Here is a 22,096-nt window from a genome sequence, read left to right as displayed (position 1 = left end):
TTTCTGAAGGTGCAGACACGCTATTGTATGGATGCCCAATTCCTTACCCAAGTAGGTATCTCCAGATGGAACCATAGACATTAAGGGTCAGCAAGCAATTTAATAAAAGGGAGGATGGGTGCGAAGGGGCAATCACTGCTAAGTCCAATTGCATCCTCACCCAGGATCCAGACATGTGTTCAGCAGGGATCATTACATACAACAACTTAGTAAAATGTCCCTAGGTGCTTCACAAGAATGTTCAGACAAAAATTAACACCGAGTCACATAAGGAGGCATTAGGACAGGTGACCAAAAGCTTGGTCAAAGAGGTAGGTTTTAAGGAGCATCTTAAAAGGAGGTAGAGAGGCGGAGGGGTTTAGGGAGGGAATTCCAGAGCTTAGGGCCCAGGCAGCTGAAGGCACGACCGCCAACGGTGGAGCGAAGGAAATCGGGGATGCACGAGAGGCCAGAATCGGAGGAGCGCAGAGATCGGAAGGTTGTAGGAGATTACAGAGATAGGGAGGGGCGAGGCCATGGAGGGATTTGAAAACAATTTTAAATTTGAGGCGTTGCCGGACCGGGATCCAACGTAGGTCAGCGAGCACAGGGGTGATGGATGAACGGAACTTGGTGCGAGTTAGGATACGGGCAGCACGAGCTCCAACGTATGGAGGGTGGAGAATGAGAGGCCGGCCATATAGCAATATCTATAACAAGAATCCTAGTGAAATTTTTCCCTTCCCTAAGCCAGAGCACAATGGCCAATTCTATGTCCCTCCCAACTCCCCTGACAAAAAAAAGTTAATCTAACTCAGCACAGACCAGGGATCAAACATGGGATCTTTCTGGTCTGTAATTCAGTGAACACCTCGGCCCATCAGGAGAGCAAAGAACTGTGATGTTAGAAACAGACAAGACCGTCAGCCAATGTTTTTGAGCTGAAGGTTAGTTTTGTCCGTTGTAGGAGGATACGTCCATGACAGCCACCATACTGCGGCACGACTCCAGGCTGAACCCATCAGTCTTCAGGTCAGCATCTGTGGCACAGAACAAAACAGTCACCATGTGATTTAAATCCGGAAACAAAAACTAGGCCTACCCAGGGGCGAGGGGGAGGAGGGATGCAGGGACCCTGCCACAAAGATTGGTGTCTCCAACACCTTGTTTCTCAAATGCAAAATACGGTTTCTACCCCTTTAGCTTTAGGCGGACACACAGCCTGCACCGAGGATGACCACCCTTCAAAGTCAGCGGTGGTGCGTCTCACCAACTCCTGTACGCTTTGGGGACGAGATTATTAAACACGAACCTCCCCTGTCACGGGGCCGTGCAGATCAGGGTCTCATCAATACACAAGAGTACATGGTACTTCAATACATCCCAGGGACACAAAACAAGTCTCTTCTTCCCCCCCCACAAAAAGAAAAACTTGCATTTATATAGCGCCTTCCATGACCTCAGGAGGTCCCAAAGCACTTTACAGCCAATGAAGTACTTTATTTGTAGTCGCTGTTGCAATGTAGGAAACATGGCAGCCAAATTGTGCACAGCAAGATCCCACAAACAGCAATGTGAAAATGATCAGATCATCCGTTTTTTCTTTAAATAACTTTGATTGAGATAAATATTGGCCAGAACTCTCCTGGTCATTTTTGAAATAGTGCAATGGGATCTTTTAAGGCCTCAGTTTAATGTCTCATCCAAAAGACAGCACCTCCGACAGTGCAGCACTCCCTCAGTACTGCATTGGGTATGTGCTGGATTATGTGCTCAGGTCTCTGGAGTGGGGCTTAAACCCACAATCTTCTGACTGAAGAGGCAAGACTGCTACCCACTGAGCCACGGCTAACACCCTCTATTAACCCTTTGAGCATTGTAAAGGCCTTGTCAACTGTCGAAAATACTCAAACTCATGTTAGCTGCACCATAATTTGAGAATATTCATTACAGTTCCATTTCCAAACTAGTGAAAGCACTGGGTTGTTGACCAATCCTGCTCTGCATTGAACTGTAGAGACCAGCAGTCTGTCCGTGACCAATTAATTCAGCCAAGCTTTTAAACAGTATAATATTTTTTCTGAAGAACTCGCACATGTTGAGCTTTATCAACAACCTCAGGATGTCCCAAAGCACCTTGCAGCCAATTAAATACTTCTGAAGTGTAGTAGTCGCTTATGTAGGAAACAGGGCAGACAATTTGAGCAGATCAAAAGCAATGACCAGATTGTCTGTTTGGTTGAGGAATGAATGTTGGCCCAGACACTTGTAGTGCAGCACTATAAGGAAAGAGCAGGGGAGTGGGACCAACTGGATAGCTCTTTCAAAGAGCCAGCACAGGCACGATGGGCCGAACGGCCTCCTTTTGTACTGTATGATTCTATGACACAAGAATGCCCGGCTTTTCTTTGAAAAAGTGCCATTTGATCTTTTACGACCATCCATTAGGACAGACGGGACCCCTGAATTTAACATCTCATGTGAAAGATGCACCTCGAACAGCAGAGCACTCCCTCAGTACCGCACAGCCAAGGTTCTGCACTCAAGCTCTGGAATGGGGCTTGAACCCACAACCTTCCGAATCAGAGGCGAGAGTGCTACCAACTGAGCCAAGCTGACACCTACAAGAAAAATGATTTCATATAGTCACAGGGCTGGGACCATCTGATTTGAGGTTCCATCTCTGAACACCCAGCACTAAAGCTCAGTTTGTCCTACAATAGACATTACATTCTACCTGAAGGATTTTTATATTAAATTCTGAATAAAAATTACCATTACAATTATATCATCCCTACTGAAAATACCATATCCTGTATATCGACTAGTTTGGTGTTGGCCATTGACCTTCAAGTTCACATTTTCCATCCTAACTCTTTTCAATCTTTTAAGCAGTAATTTTTTGGGGGCGAAGTGGGCCCCAGAGGACTGGTCGGGTGACAGGAGGTTAGAAGTGAGCTGACCCTCTGTGATAAGACTCAAACCTCACCTGAATCAGGCAGGTCTGCAGTAACCAGAATACAGGTAACTGACCAATCAACAGCAGGTTGATGGCATCAGGAGGGGTGACGAGAACACTTCCCATTTGATAATTCTCATCCAATGCCCCTGACAAGCCACCCAGTGCTCTGTATTGGTAAACTGCACAGTTGTAGCTGCTTACATAGCAGCATTACCCCTTTGTAAGCTTGCCTCCAAGTTCCCTGGGCTTAGGCCATTTGGATGTTGTGTCCCTATATAAAGAGGGAGCATTCTCCAGATCAGAGAAAAACTGGATGTTTCAGTTGAGACATTGAAGCACGCTGATGGGCCAGACACTTAGCTGGTCCAAAAAAATAACCTTTGCAAACTTGGAGATATTCTACAGCAAAGGCTGCTCAACAAATCAAAAAAGCCAAGAAAATATCACTGATAATTTGTTTTTTTTAAAAAAAAACTCCATAGCAATAACACCTGAACAATATAAGCGATGGAAACAGTAACCTGGAGGCTGCGTTACTTATCGAAAGGCAGCGTCTTTAACACCAGATGCTCACCTGGCACCAGTTTAGTGTGTTGGCGTTGTGATGGTACAGTCCACCTGCACTACCATGGCTACAGTCTCCATTGGGGAGAGATGCAGAATCAAGGCCAGGAAAAAAAAACTACTTACGTCTACATACAATTTTGTTGAGAATGTTCTTCAGCTCCGTTGGACTCACCTCCATGTCCTGCAAAGAATAGGAGATCTTTCTCAATCACAACACTTGGGATTTATTCCAAGAGAATATTTGACTCCGACTACCTTACAGGAGGAATACAAAAATTCTTAACCCAGAATATCTTCCTATATTTTCAACATTAAACAAATATGGATTTCTGTATTTGGATTTTTTTTTATTCGTTAATGGGATGTGGGCGTCGCTGGCAAGGCCAGCATTTATTGCCCATCCCTAATTGCCCTCGAGAAGGTGGTGGTGAGCTGCCTTTTTGAACCGCTGCAGTCCGTGTGGTGAAGGTTCTCCCACAGTGCTGTTAGGAAGGGAGTTCCAGGATTTTGACCCAGCGACAATGAAGGAACGGCGATATATTTTCAAGTCGGGATGGTATGTGACTTAGAGGGGAACAGCAGATGGTGTTGTTCCCATGTGCCTGCTGCTCTTGTCCTTCTAGGTGGTAGAGGTCACAGGTTTGGGAGGTGCTCTGCAGTGCATCCTGTGGATGGCGCACACTGCAGCCACTGTGCGCCAGTGGTGAAGGGAGTGAATATTTAGGGTGGTGGATGGGGTGCCAATCAAGTGGGCTGCTCTCTTCACCTCCCTACTCCTGATAACGTCAATGAGAGGCCATCATTTAACAGTGAAAATGGATCAGGCCAATTTTTCTCAGTTCTGCAAATTTATGGATTTGCTTGTATTTCAATGTAGAATTAGTCCAGACACTGCTTTTGGATATCAAGTGTATTACTGCTATTGCTGAACCTTGCCAATCCTGCAGGAATTTTTAGAGTGTCCCTTCGACCATCTCCCTTACTGGTCGACCCTGAAAGCCACACGTCATCTGTTTCCAAAGGCTGGATCTGCAAATTGTTCCCAGGCACCAATCTTACCATTTTGGCAAGTCACCAGGAGCTGCATGCTTAGTCCAATAAGACATTTTCCTTCCCACCTCCCTCCCAATCCTAGCAAATAGGAGCTTGGCATCAGCTCAATACCTCCTTGCAGAAATGCACAAGAGGCAAAGAACTCAGCAGAATGCTGCAGGGGAGGGAGGGCAGGCAAATGGAGCACCATGGAGTCCACACTCTCTCTCTAGGGTTTTAATGTAAATTGATGCTTGGGAGCAATAAGCAGAAACAGAAGTAAATGGAGGCAGACTGAACAGGAAGGTGTTCCCTCATACACAGCCCACATGACTGTTCCCTCACAAATAAATCAGACAACCAAAACTAACATCACATATGGCTTTCAGCGTCTGCACTCGACAGCTGTTCATTAATGGGTTTATCGCCACACCATAAATATTTGAGGGCGGAATTGATGACTCAATGCTTACCAACACACCGTCTCCCAAAATGCCTATGAGTCATCTATCGCTGCTCTTCAGTAACTTTCACCCCTCCCCCTTAAAGTAAATTGCACAATTCTTTTTTCAATGCTACTTCATCTACTTCTCCACCCACACCTCCGCCCTGTACAACTGTCAGAAGGGCACCCAGTGGTGCAATCGTTGACAGGAGTGAATGTCCTTCTGCCAGACCTCCGCTAATACCAATGGGAGACAACAGATGGAACCCAGCAGCCACCCTCCTTCCCAATGCCCCTCTTCCTCACTCACGCAGAAAAGCATCTGAGCAGAGGTCCAGCAGCTCGATGCAGCGAAGTAGAGATGGAGCCCAGAGTTTGGGCAATTTGGGGGGAGTGGCTAAAGCAAAAACCTGTGACCCCTCCCCAATGGTACTAGACGTTGGTTCATGGGGTAACAGACAGCCAACAGTCCCCTTTTTAAACACTGGGACCCAAGGCTCCGCAAAAGGTAGATTGTAGATTTCAATATGAAGACTTTGCATCGATGCATTTTAACACAAGAGAACTTGTGACCAGCATGAACCCTCCCACCAAACAGGGACTCCAATGTGAAACTGCCACAAAGTCCAGCCAAAGTGATTGGAAAACTGCTCAACAGGCGAAGGTCAGAATAAATTTGTATAAATTTCAAGGTTAGAACAAATTTGTTTAAAATTTGCATATTTTGATGGATACACTGCAGACGCAGAAATAGTTACTGCTGAAAGTATATCTCAAAAGGGTCGACTCGCCCCTATAAAATATTACGGATTAGCCCTGCCACTCAACGCTGTTAGCTCTCGTTACCATGAATTACTTCATTGCCTCGGTCTAATAAAGGGCTTGACCCAAGGGTCTACGCCCAAGATGTCTCTTCATTTGCTGACAGACCTTGCTGTGTATTTCCAGCATTAGCCTGATTTATTTCAGATTCCTGGCATTTGCAAGATCATCATTGCTTCGGCAATAGTTCTGTCACGGATCGATCCTTGCTGGCAAAATGGTGCCTCGGGAGAAAAGCAGCACAAGGAAGACCAGGGTACAGAAGGCCACACAGGAGAGGAAGAGGCAGCAATCGACATCCTTTTCAAACTACATTGTAAGCTGGTCTGGGGCTACCAATCTCACTGGTTTCGTTGGTAGCAACAGGTGCTCAAAACCACAGCCAGAGATACCAGGCTTTGCATTCTCTGCCTCTGGCCACAGTACGAGGGCTGGGGAGGAAGGGAGTGAGCGATGTCAGGTGCCTTCATTTACACAAAGGCCAACGAGTCAATTCTTCATTGTTATAGATCAAGCTGCAGGTAGACTCTCTCCCACCCCCTCCCCATCCCATTTGGTTTTGAACCAGATAGCCCCTGATTTGTGGACGTACACACTCCCTCCAGACAGCTGGGCTATGATTCCAAAGATACCCTGGTATCTTGCACAAGGGACCATTATTCATGCTTAAGCCTCAACACTGAGTGCTGGGAAGTTGGAGGGGGGCGGGGTGGAAACAGAGCAAACTTAACTGGACCAGCCATATAAATACTGTGGCTACAAGAGCAGGTCAGAGGCTGGGTATTCTGTGGCGAGTGACTCACCAAACCCTTTCCACCATCTACAAGGCACTCAGGAGTGTGATGGAATACTCTCCACTTGCCTGAATGAGTGCAGCTCCAACAACACTCAAGAAGCTCGACACCATCCAGGACAAAGCAGCCCGCTTGATTGGCACCCCATCCACCACCCTAAACATTCACTCCCTTCACCACCGGCGCACAGTGGCTGCAGTGTGTACCATCCACAGGATGCACTGCAGCAACTCGCCAAGGCTTCTTCGACAGCACCTCCCAAACCCGCGACCTCTACCACCTAGAAGGACAACAGCAGCAGACACGTGGGAACACCACCTGCACGTTCCCCTCCAAATCCCAACTTGGAAATATATCGCCGTTCCTTCATCGTCGCTGGGTCAAAATCCTGGAACTCCTTTCCTAACAGCACTGTGGGAGAACCGTCACCACACGGACTGCAGCGGTTCACCACCACCTTCTCAGGGGCAATAAATGCTGGCCTTGCCAGCGACGCCCACATCCCATGAATGAATAAAAAGTGATCACAGCCGAGCCCAATCCTGCCCACACACCCCTTCCAGCAGTGGTCACCGGATAGTCATCAGGAACCCGATCCAATTTCTCCCCTTCTTTAAACCTCTCGGAAATACTAAGAGTAACTGTAGCATCGCCTGCTGATATCTCACCTATCTTAGCACAAGTCCCAGGTTGAACATCAGCTTTTCCTGGTCCACGTGGCTCAATTACTCATTGAGTAAACTCAAGACACGGGCTGAGCCTGATAGCCCAACTGGGCTACCTAAAAAGTTCAAAACTTTCCAGTTAGCCACAGCAAGTTAATATGGGAGAAGCCTCTCAAATGTATAATACAGAAGTTTACATTCACACGTGCCTGAAATACTTACATCTCCAGCCAGGCTCTTGAAGACCTGCCGGAACCGTCTCTCCTCATCGTTCTCATAGGCCTCAACCTGTGAAACATGGCGGGGCTGCTCAGCCTATAAAACAAGAGTCAGCAGGTCGTCAGAGGTCAATACAGCCCAAAACACAAGCCCGTTACATAGTGCATCAAAGAATCCCAGACTAGAATGTTATTGCAAGGAACTTATTTTCATTCATTTTTACTCCCCCACGGTCAATATTCACATCGTTATGTAGTTTTTTTCTAAAAAGTCGATTGAGAAATTTTGGTGAAGGCCCAAGGCCTGTGATACAGGATAGGGTTGCCAACTCTAGTTGGACGTGTTCCTGGAGGTTTCATCACCTGACCTCTCACCTCCAACCACCCCACCCAGTCAAACAGCCTTTTCTTCACCCCCCAACTTTAGTATTTTTATAACTAACAAACAGTTCAAATTTTTTTTTGAATGCCCCTATGATTTTTCTCCTGAGCGTTGCTCACAGCAGTGTCCAGGAGATTAATCTTTAATGCCTGGAGACTCCAGGACAATCCTGGAGGGTTGACAACCCTAGATACAGGACACGACCATGGTTGAAGAGAATTGGAGAGACAAGCTACAAGCAAAACCCAAGCTTGGCGCTGCCTAAAGACCTGCAGATTGCTGGAAGGAGGGAAGCAAAGGGTTCTACAGATCGGGATGGCATGAAAGAACGAGTGAGAGTAGGAGATAAATCTCAATTTCAACAATGAGGATGGAGCGCATTTGGGATAAAGCAACTGTTGTTTAAAGAGATAGGAGAAGAAAGGAATGCTGATTTTCTGTCCATAAAGTGATATTAGGAGAAGCCATAAAGTGAAGTCCAGGGTGCTGAATCATAAAATCTTACAGCACAGAAGGCGGCCATTTGGCCCATCGTGCTTGTGAACGAGCTATCCAATTAGTCCCACTCCCCTGCTCTTTCCCCAGAGCCCTGCAATTTTCTCCCCTTCAAGTATTTATCCAATTCCCTTTTGAAAGTTACTATTGAATCTGCTTCCACCGCCCTTTCAGGCAGCGCATTCCAGATCAGAACTCACTGTGTAAAATAAATTCTCCTTATCGCCCCTCTGACTCTTTTGCCAATTATCTTAAATCTGTGTCCTCTGGTTACCGACCCTTCAGCCAGTGGAAAGAGTTTCTCCTTATTTACTCGATCAAAACCCTTCATAATTTTGAACGCCTCTATTAAATCTCCCCTTAACCATCCCTGCTCTAAAGGTGAGCAATCCCAGCTTCTCGAGTCTCTCCACATAGCTGAAGTCCCTCATCCCTGGAGCTATTCCCAGAACAGAAGAAGTCATCTTGAGTCACTTGAGTCTTTCCAGGATCACTGGCTGGCCCTTTTAAGCTGGGTAACAGTATGTAGCAAGGATTGAAGGGCATCCTCCATCAGTACTCCCCATCTCCCGCACCATTCTCAGACAAGCGGATAGCTCTTTCCAAACATCTTGTCTGCAGGCCTCTAACCAGTGAGCACAAGTAGCCATTGGTGACCTCTTCCTCCCCCCAACCCCCAACCAGATTTCCCCACTTGGCCACTTCCCTCAACAGTAGAGACGAGCCAGCCGCCAGCACAAGCTTGGCTCTTGACGCTCCACAGCACTGATGGCTGACGCACCAACACAGCCTGTGCACCTGTACATTAACCCTTTAAAGACTGACATGATTCACCACAGCTGCTAAACAGGCACTTGTGTTTAATCCCAGAAGTTTTCTCCACTTCGAGCCATCCCAATTTCCTGAGGGCACCAACTCATGCCAGGACACGAGTTCATGGGCACTGGTTGCCCTCCAATAACTTAACCAAAGGGGCTACTCTTTATGGTTGAGCGTCGACAGTGGATGCTGGCGGCTTCGGTCAACACACTTGTACTTTTCAGGGGTCTCTGGACAGGAAGCGAGGGAGTAGGAATCCAGCCTGATTTCCTTCCTCCCCATCTCAGCGCACTGAGGCCAATTGTCTAAGGTTCTAATCTAAAACAGAATCAGGGATTACGACAAACATCGTGAACACAAACAAAGCATAAAATATTTTATTTTTGTGCATAAATGCAGTCTTGATTGGCTTAAAAACAGCAAAGAGGATTCAAGATGTACTTACCGGGCCAGTTGCTATTTGGCTGTAGGGGGAAGAGAGAGGAAATATATTTAAATGCTGTAATCTTCAGCGTTAAGCACATTGAAGCAGATTTAAAATATGCACAGTGACAAAGCATAGAAATATAAAGAATTTAACAGGCCATTCGATCTATAGCCGGTGTTTTGCTCCACACAGAGCCTGCTCCCACTCGAACCCAAACATATCCTTCTATTTCTTTCTCACTCATCTTATCCAGCACATCAAAATGTCTCAAACCACGAAGGGAAGTGCAATGAATTCTGTAGGCAAACAGCCTCCATAATGGCGATGACAGAGCCCCAAATCATCAGCTTATCCAAGAGACATACAAATCCATAAAATATTAATACAGCAAATGGCCACAGAAAATTCAAATTTAATACACAACTACCAATTGCAGCCATGAAAATGGCCGTAAGGTCTATATTTTTCTCCAGTCACATGCTCAGCCCACTTGCTACAATTGTACAGGACGTTGGTGAGACCACACCTGGAGTACTGTGTACAGTTTTGGTCTCCTTATCTAAGGAAGGATATACTTGCCTTGGAGGCGGTGCAATGAAGGTTCACTAGATTGATTCCTGGGATGAGAGAGTTGTCCCATGAGGAGAGATTAAGCAGAATGGGTCTATACTCTCTGGAGTTAAGAATGAGAGGTGATCTCATTGAAACATATAAATTTATGAGGGGGATTGACAGGGTAGATGCTGAGAGATTGTTTCCCCTGGCTGGCGAGTCTAGAACCAGGGGGCACAGTCTCAGGATAAGAGGTCGGCCATTTAAAACTGAGATGAGGAGGAATTTCTTCACTCAGAGGGTTGTGAATCTTTGGAATTCTCTACCCCAGAGGGCTGTGGATGCTGAGTCAGAGTATATTCAAGGCTGAGATGGATAGATTTCTGGACACTAAGGGAATCGAGGGATTATGGGGATCAGGCGGGAAGTGGAGTTGAGGCCAAAGATCAGCCGTGATCTTACTGAACGGCAGAGCAGGCTCGAGGGGCCGCATGGCCTACTCCTGCTCCTATTTCTTATGTTCTTATGCACAGGTAGTTTAAAAGAAAGACAGAATTGCATTTAAATGGCGCATTTCTTGACCTCAGGACATCCCAAAGCGCTTTACAGCCAATCAAGTACTTTTTGAAGTGTAGTCACTGTTGTAAGGTAGGAAAGAAGGGGCCTCGATTTAACATTTCATCCGAAAGACAGCACTTCCAACAGTGCAGCACTCCCTTAGTACTGCACTAGAGTGTTAGCCTAGATTTTGTGCTCAAGTCTCTGGAGTGGGACTTAAACCCACCACCTGACAGAGGCAAGAGTCTCCACCAACTGAGGCACGGCTACACCTTGTAGAGTGATTACTAAGGACTTCCAACAGCCTCTAAAAGGGTATCAGCCATGGCTCAGTGGGAGCACTCTCGCCTTAGAGTAAGAAAATTGTGGGATCAAGTCCCACTCCAGAGACTTTAGCCCATCATCTAGGCTGACACTTCAGTGCAGCACCGAGGGAGTGCTACATTATCGGAGGTGCCATCTTTCAGATGAGACATTAAACAGAGGCCCAGTCTGCCCCCTCAGGTGGACATAAAAAGATCCTATGTCACTATTTTGAAGAGGAGCAGGGGGGAGTTCTCCCCAGTGTCCTAGTCAATATTTACCCCTCAACCAACATCACTGAAAACAGATTATCTGGTCATTATCTCATTTGCCGTTTGTGGGATCTTGCTGTGGACAAATTGCCTGTGATTCCCACATAACAAGTGACATACACTTCAATAGTAATCCATAGGCTTTGATACACTTCTGAGACCGTGAAAGACACCATACAAGTGCAAGTTTGTTCTTTTTTCCACCTACTCCCCCATCCCAAGGATTAAAAAGTTTGTATCGGCAACACATAGTATCTAAAGTCTGATGAACATCTTAAATATGCAAATAGACTTGATAAACTATCAGTATTTTATTACAACAACAACTTGCATTTATATAGTGCCTTTAATGTAGTAAAACGTCCCAAGGCGCTGCGCAGAAGCGATCAAACAAAATTTGACACCGAGCCACTTAAAGAGATATTAGGAGCTTGGTCAAAGAGGTAGGTTTTAAGGATAGTCTTAAAAGGAGAGGTAAAAAGGCGGAGAAGTTTAGGGAGAGAATTCTAGAGCTTAGGGCCTAGACAGCTGAAGGCACAGCCGCCAACGGTGGAGCGATTAAAATCAGGGATGCGGAAGAGGCAAGAATTGGAGGAGTGCAGAGATCTCGGAGGCTTGTAGGGCTGGAGGAGGTTACAGAGATAGGGAGGGGCAAGGATGAGAATTTTAAAATCGAGGTGTTCCCAGACCGGGAGCCAATGTTGGTCATTGAACACAGGGGTGATGGATGAAGAGGACTTGGTGCAAGTTAGGATACAGACAGCAGAGATTTGGATGAGCTCAAGTTTATAGAGGGTGGAAGATGGGAGGCCGGCCAGGAGAACATTGGAATAGTCCAGCCTAGAGGTAACGGATGAGGGTTTCAGCAGATGAGCTGAAGCAGAGGCAGAGGCAGAGACACACAACGTTACAGAGGTGGAAGTAGGCGGTCTTGGTGATGGTGCGGATATACAGTCGGAAGCTCATCCCAGGGTCAAATAGGACGTCACGGTTCACACATCCAAAGTCGGGCTTTATTGTAGATGCAAAAATAACCTTAAAAATCCAGTTACTTAGTGCTGGCTGCTTCTGATCTGTAGCCTGAAATCTACAAGCATTTTCCAAATCTGCACAGTTCCCTTACAAAACAACTAAACTGATTAAACAATGAAGCTGTGGTCACTTAATTATACTTAAATGACCTTAAAAGGACATGTATCCACGTCGACTTTGTACACTATGTGGTATAAAGCTCCTACCTTTATAAAATAGTGAATTATCTATGTCATTGCGGACAATGACATAAGATTCACGAGTACTCTACTAAAATCCCAGTGACAATCCTGACAGGACTTGCGTTCCAAGAGGTGTGTTCTAACTCACCTGAGGAAAGGGCTTGGCAGCTAATTTACAATGTAACGTAGAGGAACCAATCCTGTTAAAAGCCACTCCCGACCATGGTCTCAGGAGGATTTCCTCGAGAAATACCACTGAATAGGAGTTCAATTATTTAGCACGCACACGTTCAGATTTTGGCACTAACACAACCAGAGATCCGGGATTGCCAGGGTGGAAGGTGATGAAGGTGGCTACTTTCCTGCCTTCTATCCCAGAGCCTCCACTTGCGCCAGCATGACCCTCCAGTATTCAGTCCAAGTGGCCATTATTCAATAGTGAGCCCCAAAAAGCAAGTGGCAGCAGACCACTGTCCAAGCCCAACATCACAAGTGTACTTTCCAAGGGGGAGGGGTAAAAAGAGAAGTGTCACTAGAGAGAGAGAGCAGCAATCCTGGCTGAATTTCCCCCTCTATTGCAGCATCCTTGCTGCAATAGAGGGGGAAAGGGATTGGATAGGGATTGGATCTAGAACCGCTCCAAGGTCGGAATCGATCAGTGCAAACCCAGGAAAGGCAGAAACCCAGTAGGCCACAGAACCAGGGACCAATCACCAGAATCATCTCCATAGCATCACTTCTTGGTTCAGTCACAAGAAAAGCCATTAAAGAAAAGACCTGTGTTTATATCACACCTTTCATCGACCTCAGGACATTCCAAAGCATTTTACAGCCAATGAAGTACTTTTGAAGTGTAGTCACTGTTGTAATGTAGGAAACGTGGCAGCCAATTTGGGCACAGCAAGATCCCACAAACAGCAATGACCTCACCTGTTTTGGGGATGAATATGGACCAGGACATCGGGGAGAACTCCTCTGTTCTTCAAAATAGTGCCCTGGGATTTTTTTTTAATTCATTCGTTCATGGGATGTGGGCGTCGCTGGCGAGGCCAGCATTTATTGCCCATCCCTAATTGCCCTTGAGAAGGTGGTGGTGAGCCGCCTTCTTGAACCACTGCAGTCCGTGTGGTGAAGGTTCTCCCACAGTGCTGTTAGGAAGGGAGTTCCAGGATTTTGACCCAGCGACGATGAAGGAATGGCCGATATATTTCCAAGTCGGGATGGTGTGTGACTTGGAGGGGAACGTGCAGGTGGTGTTGTTCCCATGTGTCTGCTGCCCTTGTCCTTCTAGGTGGTAGAGGTCGTGGGTTTGGGAGGTGCTGTCGAAGAAGCCTTGGCGAGTTGCTGCAGTGCATCCTGTGGACGGTACACACTGCAGCCAAGGTGCGCCAGTGGTGAAGGGAGTGAATGTTTAGGGTGGTGGATGGGGTGCCAATCAAGCAGGCTGCTTTGTCCTGGATGGTGTCGAGCTTCTTGAGTGTTGTTGGAGCTGCACTCATCCAGGCAAGTGGAGAGTATTCCATCACACTCCTGACTTGTGCCTTGTAGATGGTGGAAAGACTTTGGGAAGTCAGGAGGTGAGTCACTCGCCACAGAATACCCAGCCTCTGACCTGCTCTTGTAGCCACTGTATTTATATGGCTGGTCCAGTTAAGTTTCTGGTCAACGTTGACCCCCAGGATGTTGATGGTAATGCCGTTGAATGTTAAAGGGAGGTGGTTAGACTCTCTCTTGTTGGAGATGGTCATTGCCTGGTGCGAATGTTACTTGCCACTTATCAACCCAAGCCTGGATGTTGTCCAGGTCTTGCTGCATGCGGGCACGGACTGCTTCAATATCTGATTTTATGTCCGCCCGAGTGTGCAGATGGGGCCTCGGTTTAACATCTCATATGAAAGATGGCACCTCCAATAGTGCAGCACTCCCTCAATACTGCACTGGAGTATCAGCCTAGATTTTGTGCTCAAGTCTCTGGACTGGGGCTTGAATCCACAACCTCCTGACTCAGAGGCGAGACTGCTACCCACTGAGCCACAGCTGAATTCTCCCCAGTGTCCTGGCCGATATTTATCCCACAACCAACATCTAAAATCAGAAGATCTGGTCATTATCACACTGCTGTTTGTGGGAGCTTGCTGTGCGCAAATTGGCAGCCACATTTCCTACATTACAGCAGTGACTACACTTCAAAATGTACTTTATTGGTTTTAAAATGCCTTGGGACTTTGAGGTTGTGGAAAGTCTTTCTTTTTATGCAAATCTACAGCAACTCAACACCCAGTGAATAGTTGACTTGAGCAAGTGATTCTGGTAATGAAACTATTCACTGTCTCCACTCACTATCACTGGGTAGAACTTTACCATACAAGAGACATTTCGCACAAAGTATCAGCACCCCGATTACTTTTGCCCAGCAGTCCCAAGCCATAAAAACAGAGCACTAGGAGTTTACATGAAACACACTTCACTGGCATTAAACTACAGCTTTTCTGGCTCACCCTTCCTCTCCTCCAGGCCAACAAACTTTGCTGGGCTAAACACATGTTCCCCCTAAAGACTGTGTCTTTTAATTTGTGGACGGTGAAGGGTTAACCAAAAGTAAACCATGAAAATTAACCATTTGTAAGGTAACAAGAAGCTGACACTTGGTATTCAGCTGATCAATTCATTGGACTAGATGATAGGGGGAGTCTTGTGGCAAGTGTCACAGAATTCCAATATATTTCAGGGCAATTCGGCCCTTGGAATAAACCAGAAGTTTGAATTTCACCAACAATAATCTTTGACGGGGAGATCATTGCCAATACGGTTTAATTTGCAAAGTTCTGATCTGTACGTAAACGCAATCTACACGGGAAAATATAATTCCAAGGCTTGCAACTTTATATCACTGGGTGTTATTGGCCCGACTGTGGTATTTACACTCTCTCTACAAACAGTGTGGGCCCAAGTGTTCCGGTACACTCAAGCTAACAGGATGCAATGACCTAACCTAGAGACCAAATAAAGCTGCGGCCTAATTTAAAGCGCATTATCCCAGAATAGGACTGCACGTTCCTACAGCACGACTGGAGGTAAATTGTCCTGGTTTTGAAGCCACTGGCGGGACTGAACTTCTTTAACCAGATTTTAATAACCTGTTCAGCAACCACTTTGCGCAACTCAGCTATACATAGTTTGAGAGAGAGTGAGCGAACCACGCCCGTTGTCCAATGAAACGGAATGAGATTCGGTCCCTTCATGTCGATACACGTTTAAGTTGCAAGTTCACATGCATCCCTCCAAATGAGTTGAGCTTGTTTTGAGACTTCTTAAAAACTCTTCAACGTTCAGCAAAAATAAGTCCTTTTAATTACAAAAGGCAGCACTCAATCTTTAACAAAATGACATTGGAGGGGGAGGGGGTGTAACAGAGAAGAGGCGCTGCCTTATTTTGTTAAACGGCGAATCCAATGCATTTAACAAAATAACTTACCCGATAACGCCGGCCAGCCCTTGGAGTAGCTGGCCCGCCAGGCCGCCGCCCCCACCGCCGCCGCCGAGTAAATTCTTAATAGCAAACATGGTGAATTTGGAGAGTCAAGTGAGCGGAAGGGAAGCTGCAAGAAAGAAAGAGACCATGTCAATTCCAACACAACCGCGACCCCAGATACAATGTTACTGACTACTCGATACAATGTTTCAACCGCGTCAGTTTCAGGCCGGGCTACTCGATACAATGTTTCAACCGCGTCAGTTTCAGGCCGGGCTACTCGATACAATGTTTCAACCGCGTCGGTTTCAGGCCGGGCTACTCGATACAATGTTTCAACCGCGTCGGTTTCAGGCCGGGCTACTCGATACAATGTTTCAACCGCGTCGGTTTCAGGCCGGGCTACTCGATACAATGTTTCAACCGCGTCAGTTTCAGCCCTGGCTACTCGATACAATGTTTCAACCGCGTCAGTTTCAGCCCGGGTTACTCGATACAATGTTTCAATCGCGTCAGTTTCAGCCCGGGCTACTCGATACAATGTTTCAACCGCGTCAGTTTCAGCCCGGGTTACTCGATACAATGTTTCAATCGCGTCGGTTTCAGGCCGGGCTACTCAATACAATGTTTCACCGTGTTCCAAACAAATCCCTCCAGTACTAGGAATACTGAAATATTGTATCGAATAAAGTAACCGAAGGATCATCTCCTTACCGACGGGGATCGGGCTGGATGCAAATGGCGCAGTCTCTCGCTTTCTGCAACCGGATTTGTGCGTGAAAACCCGTCAGTCCGGTTCTGCCGCCCGTCCCCACCCACCGGTCCGACGATGCAGGCTTGTAACCACCTCTGGGTCCTAGTGCACGATCTGTTATCTGCCGCTAAATGAGGTTTGACCAAAGGGCGGATTGCGGACCCATTTAAACCGCATGGAGTTGTCCTTTTGAGGAGGAGATATATTAAATTATTTATCCTCTGCTGAAGATGTTGACTGCCTTAGTGGGGTAAAGACTTGCTCATGCCTTACCTCGTTTCTCAAAAACGTTTGAAAGCATTTCACATACAATGAATTACTTTGTTATGAAGGCAGATGCAGCACCTGTTCTGTGGACACCAATGAGATGAATGGTTAATGAACGTTTTTTGGTGCTGTTGGCTGAGAAAACTCTTGGACAAGTGCTATGGAATGGTTAACATCAATCTGGAGCAGCTAAACGGACAAACAGACATCAGTTTAAAATTTGATTCAAAGGACAGTAACTCGTATCAAATCCCGTTCACCCATCACCCCTGTGCTCGTTGACCTATTTTGGCTCCCAGTTTGGCAACACTTCAATTTTAAAATTCCCATCCTTGTGTTCAAATCCTTCCATGGCCCCACCTCTCCCTATCTCTGTAACCCCCTACAACCCTCCGAGATCTCTGCGCTCCTCCAATTCTGGCCTCTTGCACACCCCCGATTTTAATCGCTCCACCAATGGCAACCGTGCCTGCAGATGCCTAGGCCCTAAGCTCTGGAATTCCCTCCCTAAACCTCTCTGTCTTTCTACCTCTCTCTCCTCTTTTAGGATGTTCCTTAAAACCAAGCTTTTGGTCACCTGTCCTAATATTTCCTTATGCGGCTCGGTATCAAATTTGTTTGATAATCGCTCCTGTGAAGTGCCTTGGGATCTTTTACTACATTAAAGGCGCTATATAAATGCAAGTTGTTGTTGCTTCCTTAGTATTGCACCACGTGTCAGACGAGTTTGCGTCCCAGAAATTCCTGCAATGGCAGGTTTGGCGGCGAACGCCATTAATTGGACTTTTAACGGCCAATGTCAAGTCCAATCGTCTATCTCCTTCACCAATGAACGAAGAGTAGAGAGAAAGAAACAGTGAAAGGTGGAGAAGGAAATAGGGTGAATTAGAGTCAAACGAAATATAGACAGAAAGAGGAATAAAGTCAGTGGATTAAGAGAGAGAGGGGAAAAAAAGACAGAAAGGAAAAGTAAGAAAAAAATTAAAAAGAACCCGAAGAGGAGAACATTGTGACCCAGTTGTGTTTGAGAATTGCTGAGTTTTTTCTGAAGTGTGTGTTTTAGGCCCCCCTTTTATAAGAAGGGGGGGTTAGCGTGTGTTCATGTGCAGAAAACCAGTAAACCCAAAATAAGTGTTCAAATTATAATTTTATTATCTCGGTCCAGGATGCACTCCAGTCCCTGCGGTGCCCACTGGTCGCGGAAAGCCTCAAGCGTACCAGCAGACACCGTGTGCTCCCTCTCCAGGGCCACCCGGGCACGGAGAATTCCGTGGAAGTGAGGCAAACAGTCGGAGCGACCGCCCTCACGGGCCACGTCTAACCTGGACCTGTGCATAGCCACCTTGGACAGGCCCAGGAGCAGGCCCACGAGGACGTCCACTGACCTGCCTGTCCCACCCCTCACTGGGCGACCAAAGATCAGGAGCGTGGGACTGAAGTGCAGCCAGAACTTGAGGAGCAGCCCCCTTAAATAGTCAAACACACCCTGTGAATAAATGAAACACGGACTCATCCAGGCCGCAGAAATTGTAGGCGGCCTGGGAGTCCGTGAAATGGCGTAAACGCCTGTTGGTCACGACTACTCCGTGCAACACTCTCCACCCCAGATCCCCAATGGCACACGGGAGGATCCCCGAGTAGAGACCCCTCCACGGGGGACCCCCACCTCCGCCGGGAGAATTGCTGAGTTGGTCCTTGAGATGTTAATGAGTGACTGGCAGAGTAGGTGTGGGAAAGGTAGAAACATTCTTTCCCCTTGAAGTATAGAACCAGCAGCCCCGTCCATCATGATAGGGAACAACGGAACACCCAGTGCACACCCCATTGCCCTTCAATCATGACACAACGATAATGAGGTTGTTGACTAATCATAGCAATCAATCTCTGTTAATTAGTCTGCAACAGACCCACAAATAACATGAGGAAAACCCCAGTGATGGAGAGCTTTGGGAACCATAGATCCAAAGCCATCTGTTCCTCCCAAGCCTCCTACACTGCATGTCACTGTCTCAAATTACTCCTATACCATATCCCAAAATATTATTTTCTGAGAGAAATTATTTAATTTCCATTCGAACGAATGACCCACTTTTGAGCATTGAAACAGCTTTGCGTCTTGAAAACTATTGCCTTCCGACATTAACAGGAGTGTGGATGGCAAGACTGGCATAAAAGTACTGCCAAGACAGATAAAAAAACTTCTAGGAACAATTCACTATCTGCTGGAGTGAGACTCCACAGCTTCACTGGTCCCTTATGGGCCTCCAAGGTTGAGTGACATGTCAGGACCGTAAGTCACGTCATTACCAGGGACGTTTACGACATTAATTACCAGCATCGGGCATAATTCATAAGAACATAGTAACTCCAGCAATTTCACAATCGCCATTAATTTCAATGGGGAGCCTCACGGCGAGAAAGGACTTTTATTGGCTTTGGCGAGGCTAATGGCGGAGCAAATCGTCCAGCAATTTGCGGAGAATTGGAATTCATGGTGTGTCTCTTTTACTCCACAAATTCCTGGATTTTTTACGAAGCAATAATGGCGAGCGATGTTAATCGGTTATTCTAATGGTGAGACTTCCCAACAACTTCTGACCCTGCATGCTTAGGTTCTGGAGTGGTGGGTTAAATCTTCTAACTGAGGGGGTGAGAGTATTTCCAAATAAGCCAAGTTAACATTTCAGCTACAACTACAACACAATAACTGAGTCAATCCAGTCCAGAAGAGTAATTCCTATGGGTGTCATTTGGCTTAAGTGTCAGCTTCATTGGGTTTGTAGCATGTTCTCCTCTGAATCAGAAGGTTGTGGGTTCAGGTCCCACTCCAAGAAATGAGAACATAGTTCTGGCTGACAATACAGTGCAGTACTGAGGGAGTGCTGCACTGTCGGAGACAGACAAGGCCATGGAAAAAAACCCAGAGTGACCTCCCCCGCTCCATCCCCCCATGGACCGTGTCCATCCTGGGCTGAAAGGTGGCCACTTGACCAGGCCCTGGAGAAGACCCACAGGAAGTTTGGCAGCTGAATGTGACAAACATTTTGGGTAGAATGTGGTTTTCGTGACTGAACCAATCAGAAGTAACAACACGCTGTTGATGCTGTTGTACGATTGGTCCCTACTTCTGCATTCTGATTGGTTGAATGGACAGTTTGCCAAAGGAATGATCCGTGGGCTCTGATTGGTTTACGTCCTGGGATATAATTGGTTGATGGGGCAGTGGTCTCTAGCTCTAGGAACATAGGAATGGGAGGAGGCCATTCAGCCCCTCGAGCCTATTCTGGGATTTAATTAGATCATGGCTGATCTGTATCTCAACTCCAATATAATTGGTGGAAGGGAAAGGATTCTACAACATCCATAACCACATTCACACGATCGTAAATGCCTTGAAATTCTCTGGTACTAAAATTAATGTTCAAACACTTAACACATTCATACTACATCCCCTGATCCACTGTGTCCAAGGAGGCCATTGACCCATTTTCAATGCTCCGGGTAGCACCTTGCTAAAGTAGAGGACCAAAGAATTTTAAACCAGCACTTTAAGTGCTCATAGTCTAATATTCGAACAAAATTATTTCAAGGCCTAGATTTTTAAACTATATATATATATAATGAGATGGGAGGAGGCCTTTATTAGCAATGAATCAGCCTCATGGTATGTGTCTGTAGGCGGGCACACCTTTACAGCGATTACTCATTTATGGTGCATTGTTTGAATTCTTCAATGTGATTCCCCTGTTAATTCTTTAAAACTGCACAAATACATGTTCTCCTATTAACCAAAAGATCCACAAACACTCCAGCACTAGTTAACAACTCCATTTTTGATACAACTACCAGGATGGTAGAAGGCGAACTAGATGAACCTTGGTCTTTTCTCGTTCCTATGGTCTGAACACTCATTGTCTTCATTGTTTCTCTGCAGTCCCTGGATCTAAGAAAATGCTTCTCAGGCGATTGTCGCAATTGTACAGCGAGGACAATGGAGCTGTAAGGAGTGAAGTCAAAACGACAGCCTGAAGTGAACAACAACGGCGCCTTTAAAGTGGTAAAATGTCCCAAGGTGCCTCACAGGAGCGCAATGAGGCATCAGAAATTGACACCTGGCCAAAGAAGAAGATATTAGGACGGGTGACCAAAAGCCTGGTCAAAGGTTTTAAGGAGCGTCTTAAAGGAGGAGAGGGAGGTAGAGGCGGAGAGGTTTAGGGAGGGAATTCTAGGACCTAGGCAGCTGAAAGCACGGTCGCCAATGGTGGAGTGAAGGAAGTTGGGAATGCACAAGAGGCCAGAATTGGAGGAACATTCTTGGAGGGTTGTAGGGCTGGAGGAGCTTGCAGAGATAGAGAGGGGCAAGGATAACAAGATGATAGTCTGCAAAATGACAATAAAATTAAAATCTCAAAGGAAACATACTGTACTTTTTTGGGGCTTTCAAAGACTAATTGAATCCCAGAACTTCTAATTATCCCCAAGGAGAGTGTTTCAGGCATATTCCATTATAGTGGATTAGGGAATTTAATATAAATGTGTTAACCCTTTGTACATCAATATTTGGACAGGGAAATTTCAAGGGACATGTGCCTGTGTGAATGTAGTGTTGTATTTTGTAAAATCCTTTCCCTTCCATCAACTGTAGAACTAGAGACCACTGCCCCTTCAACCAATCGCATTCCATAATTTAAACCAAATCAGATCCCAAAAACCATTCACAGATGGCAGAACGAGGGATCAATCAGAATCAGTCTCCATAGTGTCACTTCTGATTGGCTCAGTCACAAGAAAAGCCATTTTACACAATTACATTTCTAGTCACAGCTTATTTACCCCCGGGCACAGTCAACGAAGGGTTAAAAAGTAAAAATAATGGGAGGAAGAGCTCGCCTGATCGATTTGTGCATATCTGCTCAGCCTGGAGTGTCACCGAGCCATGCAAACCAGAAAGGCCACTGGTTTGATCCCCAGTCTGTGTTGAGTTAGCTGGGGTGGCAGTAGAAGCATTTCAATTAGGAACATAGGAACATAGGAACAGGAGTAGGCCATTCAGCCCCTCGTGCCCGCTCAACCATTTGATAAGATCATGGCTGATCT

At 46.3% G+C, this 22,096-nt stretch overlaps 1 protein-coding gene across 1 annotated transcript in view; it reads right to left on the bottom strand.

Annotated features, from left to right (window-relative positions):
- The window catches only part of capns1b (calpain, small subunit 1 b), a 29,803-nt gene extending 13,002 nt beyond the window's left edge, over positions 1-16,801 (bottom strand). Inside the window, exons 1-6 of the mRNA XM_067975132.1 lie at positions 16,693-16,801; positions 15,982-16,105; positions 9,626-9,644; positions 7,489-7,581; positions 3,632-3,689; positions 955-1,019 (exon numbers count right to left, since the gene is read on the bottom strand). Coding sequence (XP_067831233.1) covers positions 955-1,019; positions 3,632-3,689; positions 7,489-7,581; positions 9,626-9,644; positions 15,982-16,070 — 324 coding nt within the window. The 5' untranslated portion in view covers positions 16,071-16,105; positions 16,693-16,801. The remainder of the gene's footprint in view (positions 1-954; positions 1,020-3,631; positions 3,690-7,488; positions 7,582-9,625; positions 9,645-15,981; positions 16,106-16,692) is intronic.
- Positions 16,802-22,096: the final 5,295 nt, after the last annotated feature.

The sequence above is a fragment of the Heptranchias perlo genome, chromosome 41, assembly GCF_035084215.1.
Source record: "Heptranchias perlo isolate sHepPer1 chromosome 41, sHepPer1.hap1, whole genome shotgun sequence".
NCBI lineage: Eukaryota > Metazoa > Chordata > Chondrichthyes > Hexanchiformes > Hexanchidae > Heptranchias > Heptranchias perlo.
Note: the sequence above shows the minus strand (reverse complement) of the source record. Positions and strands in the feature narration are given on the sequence as shown.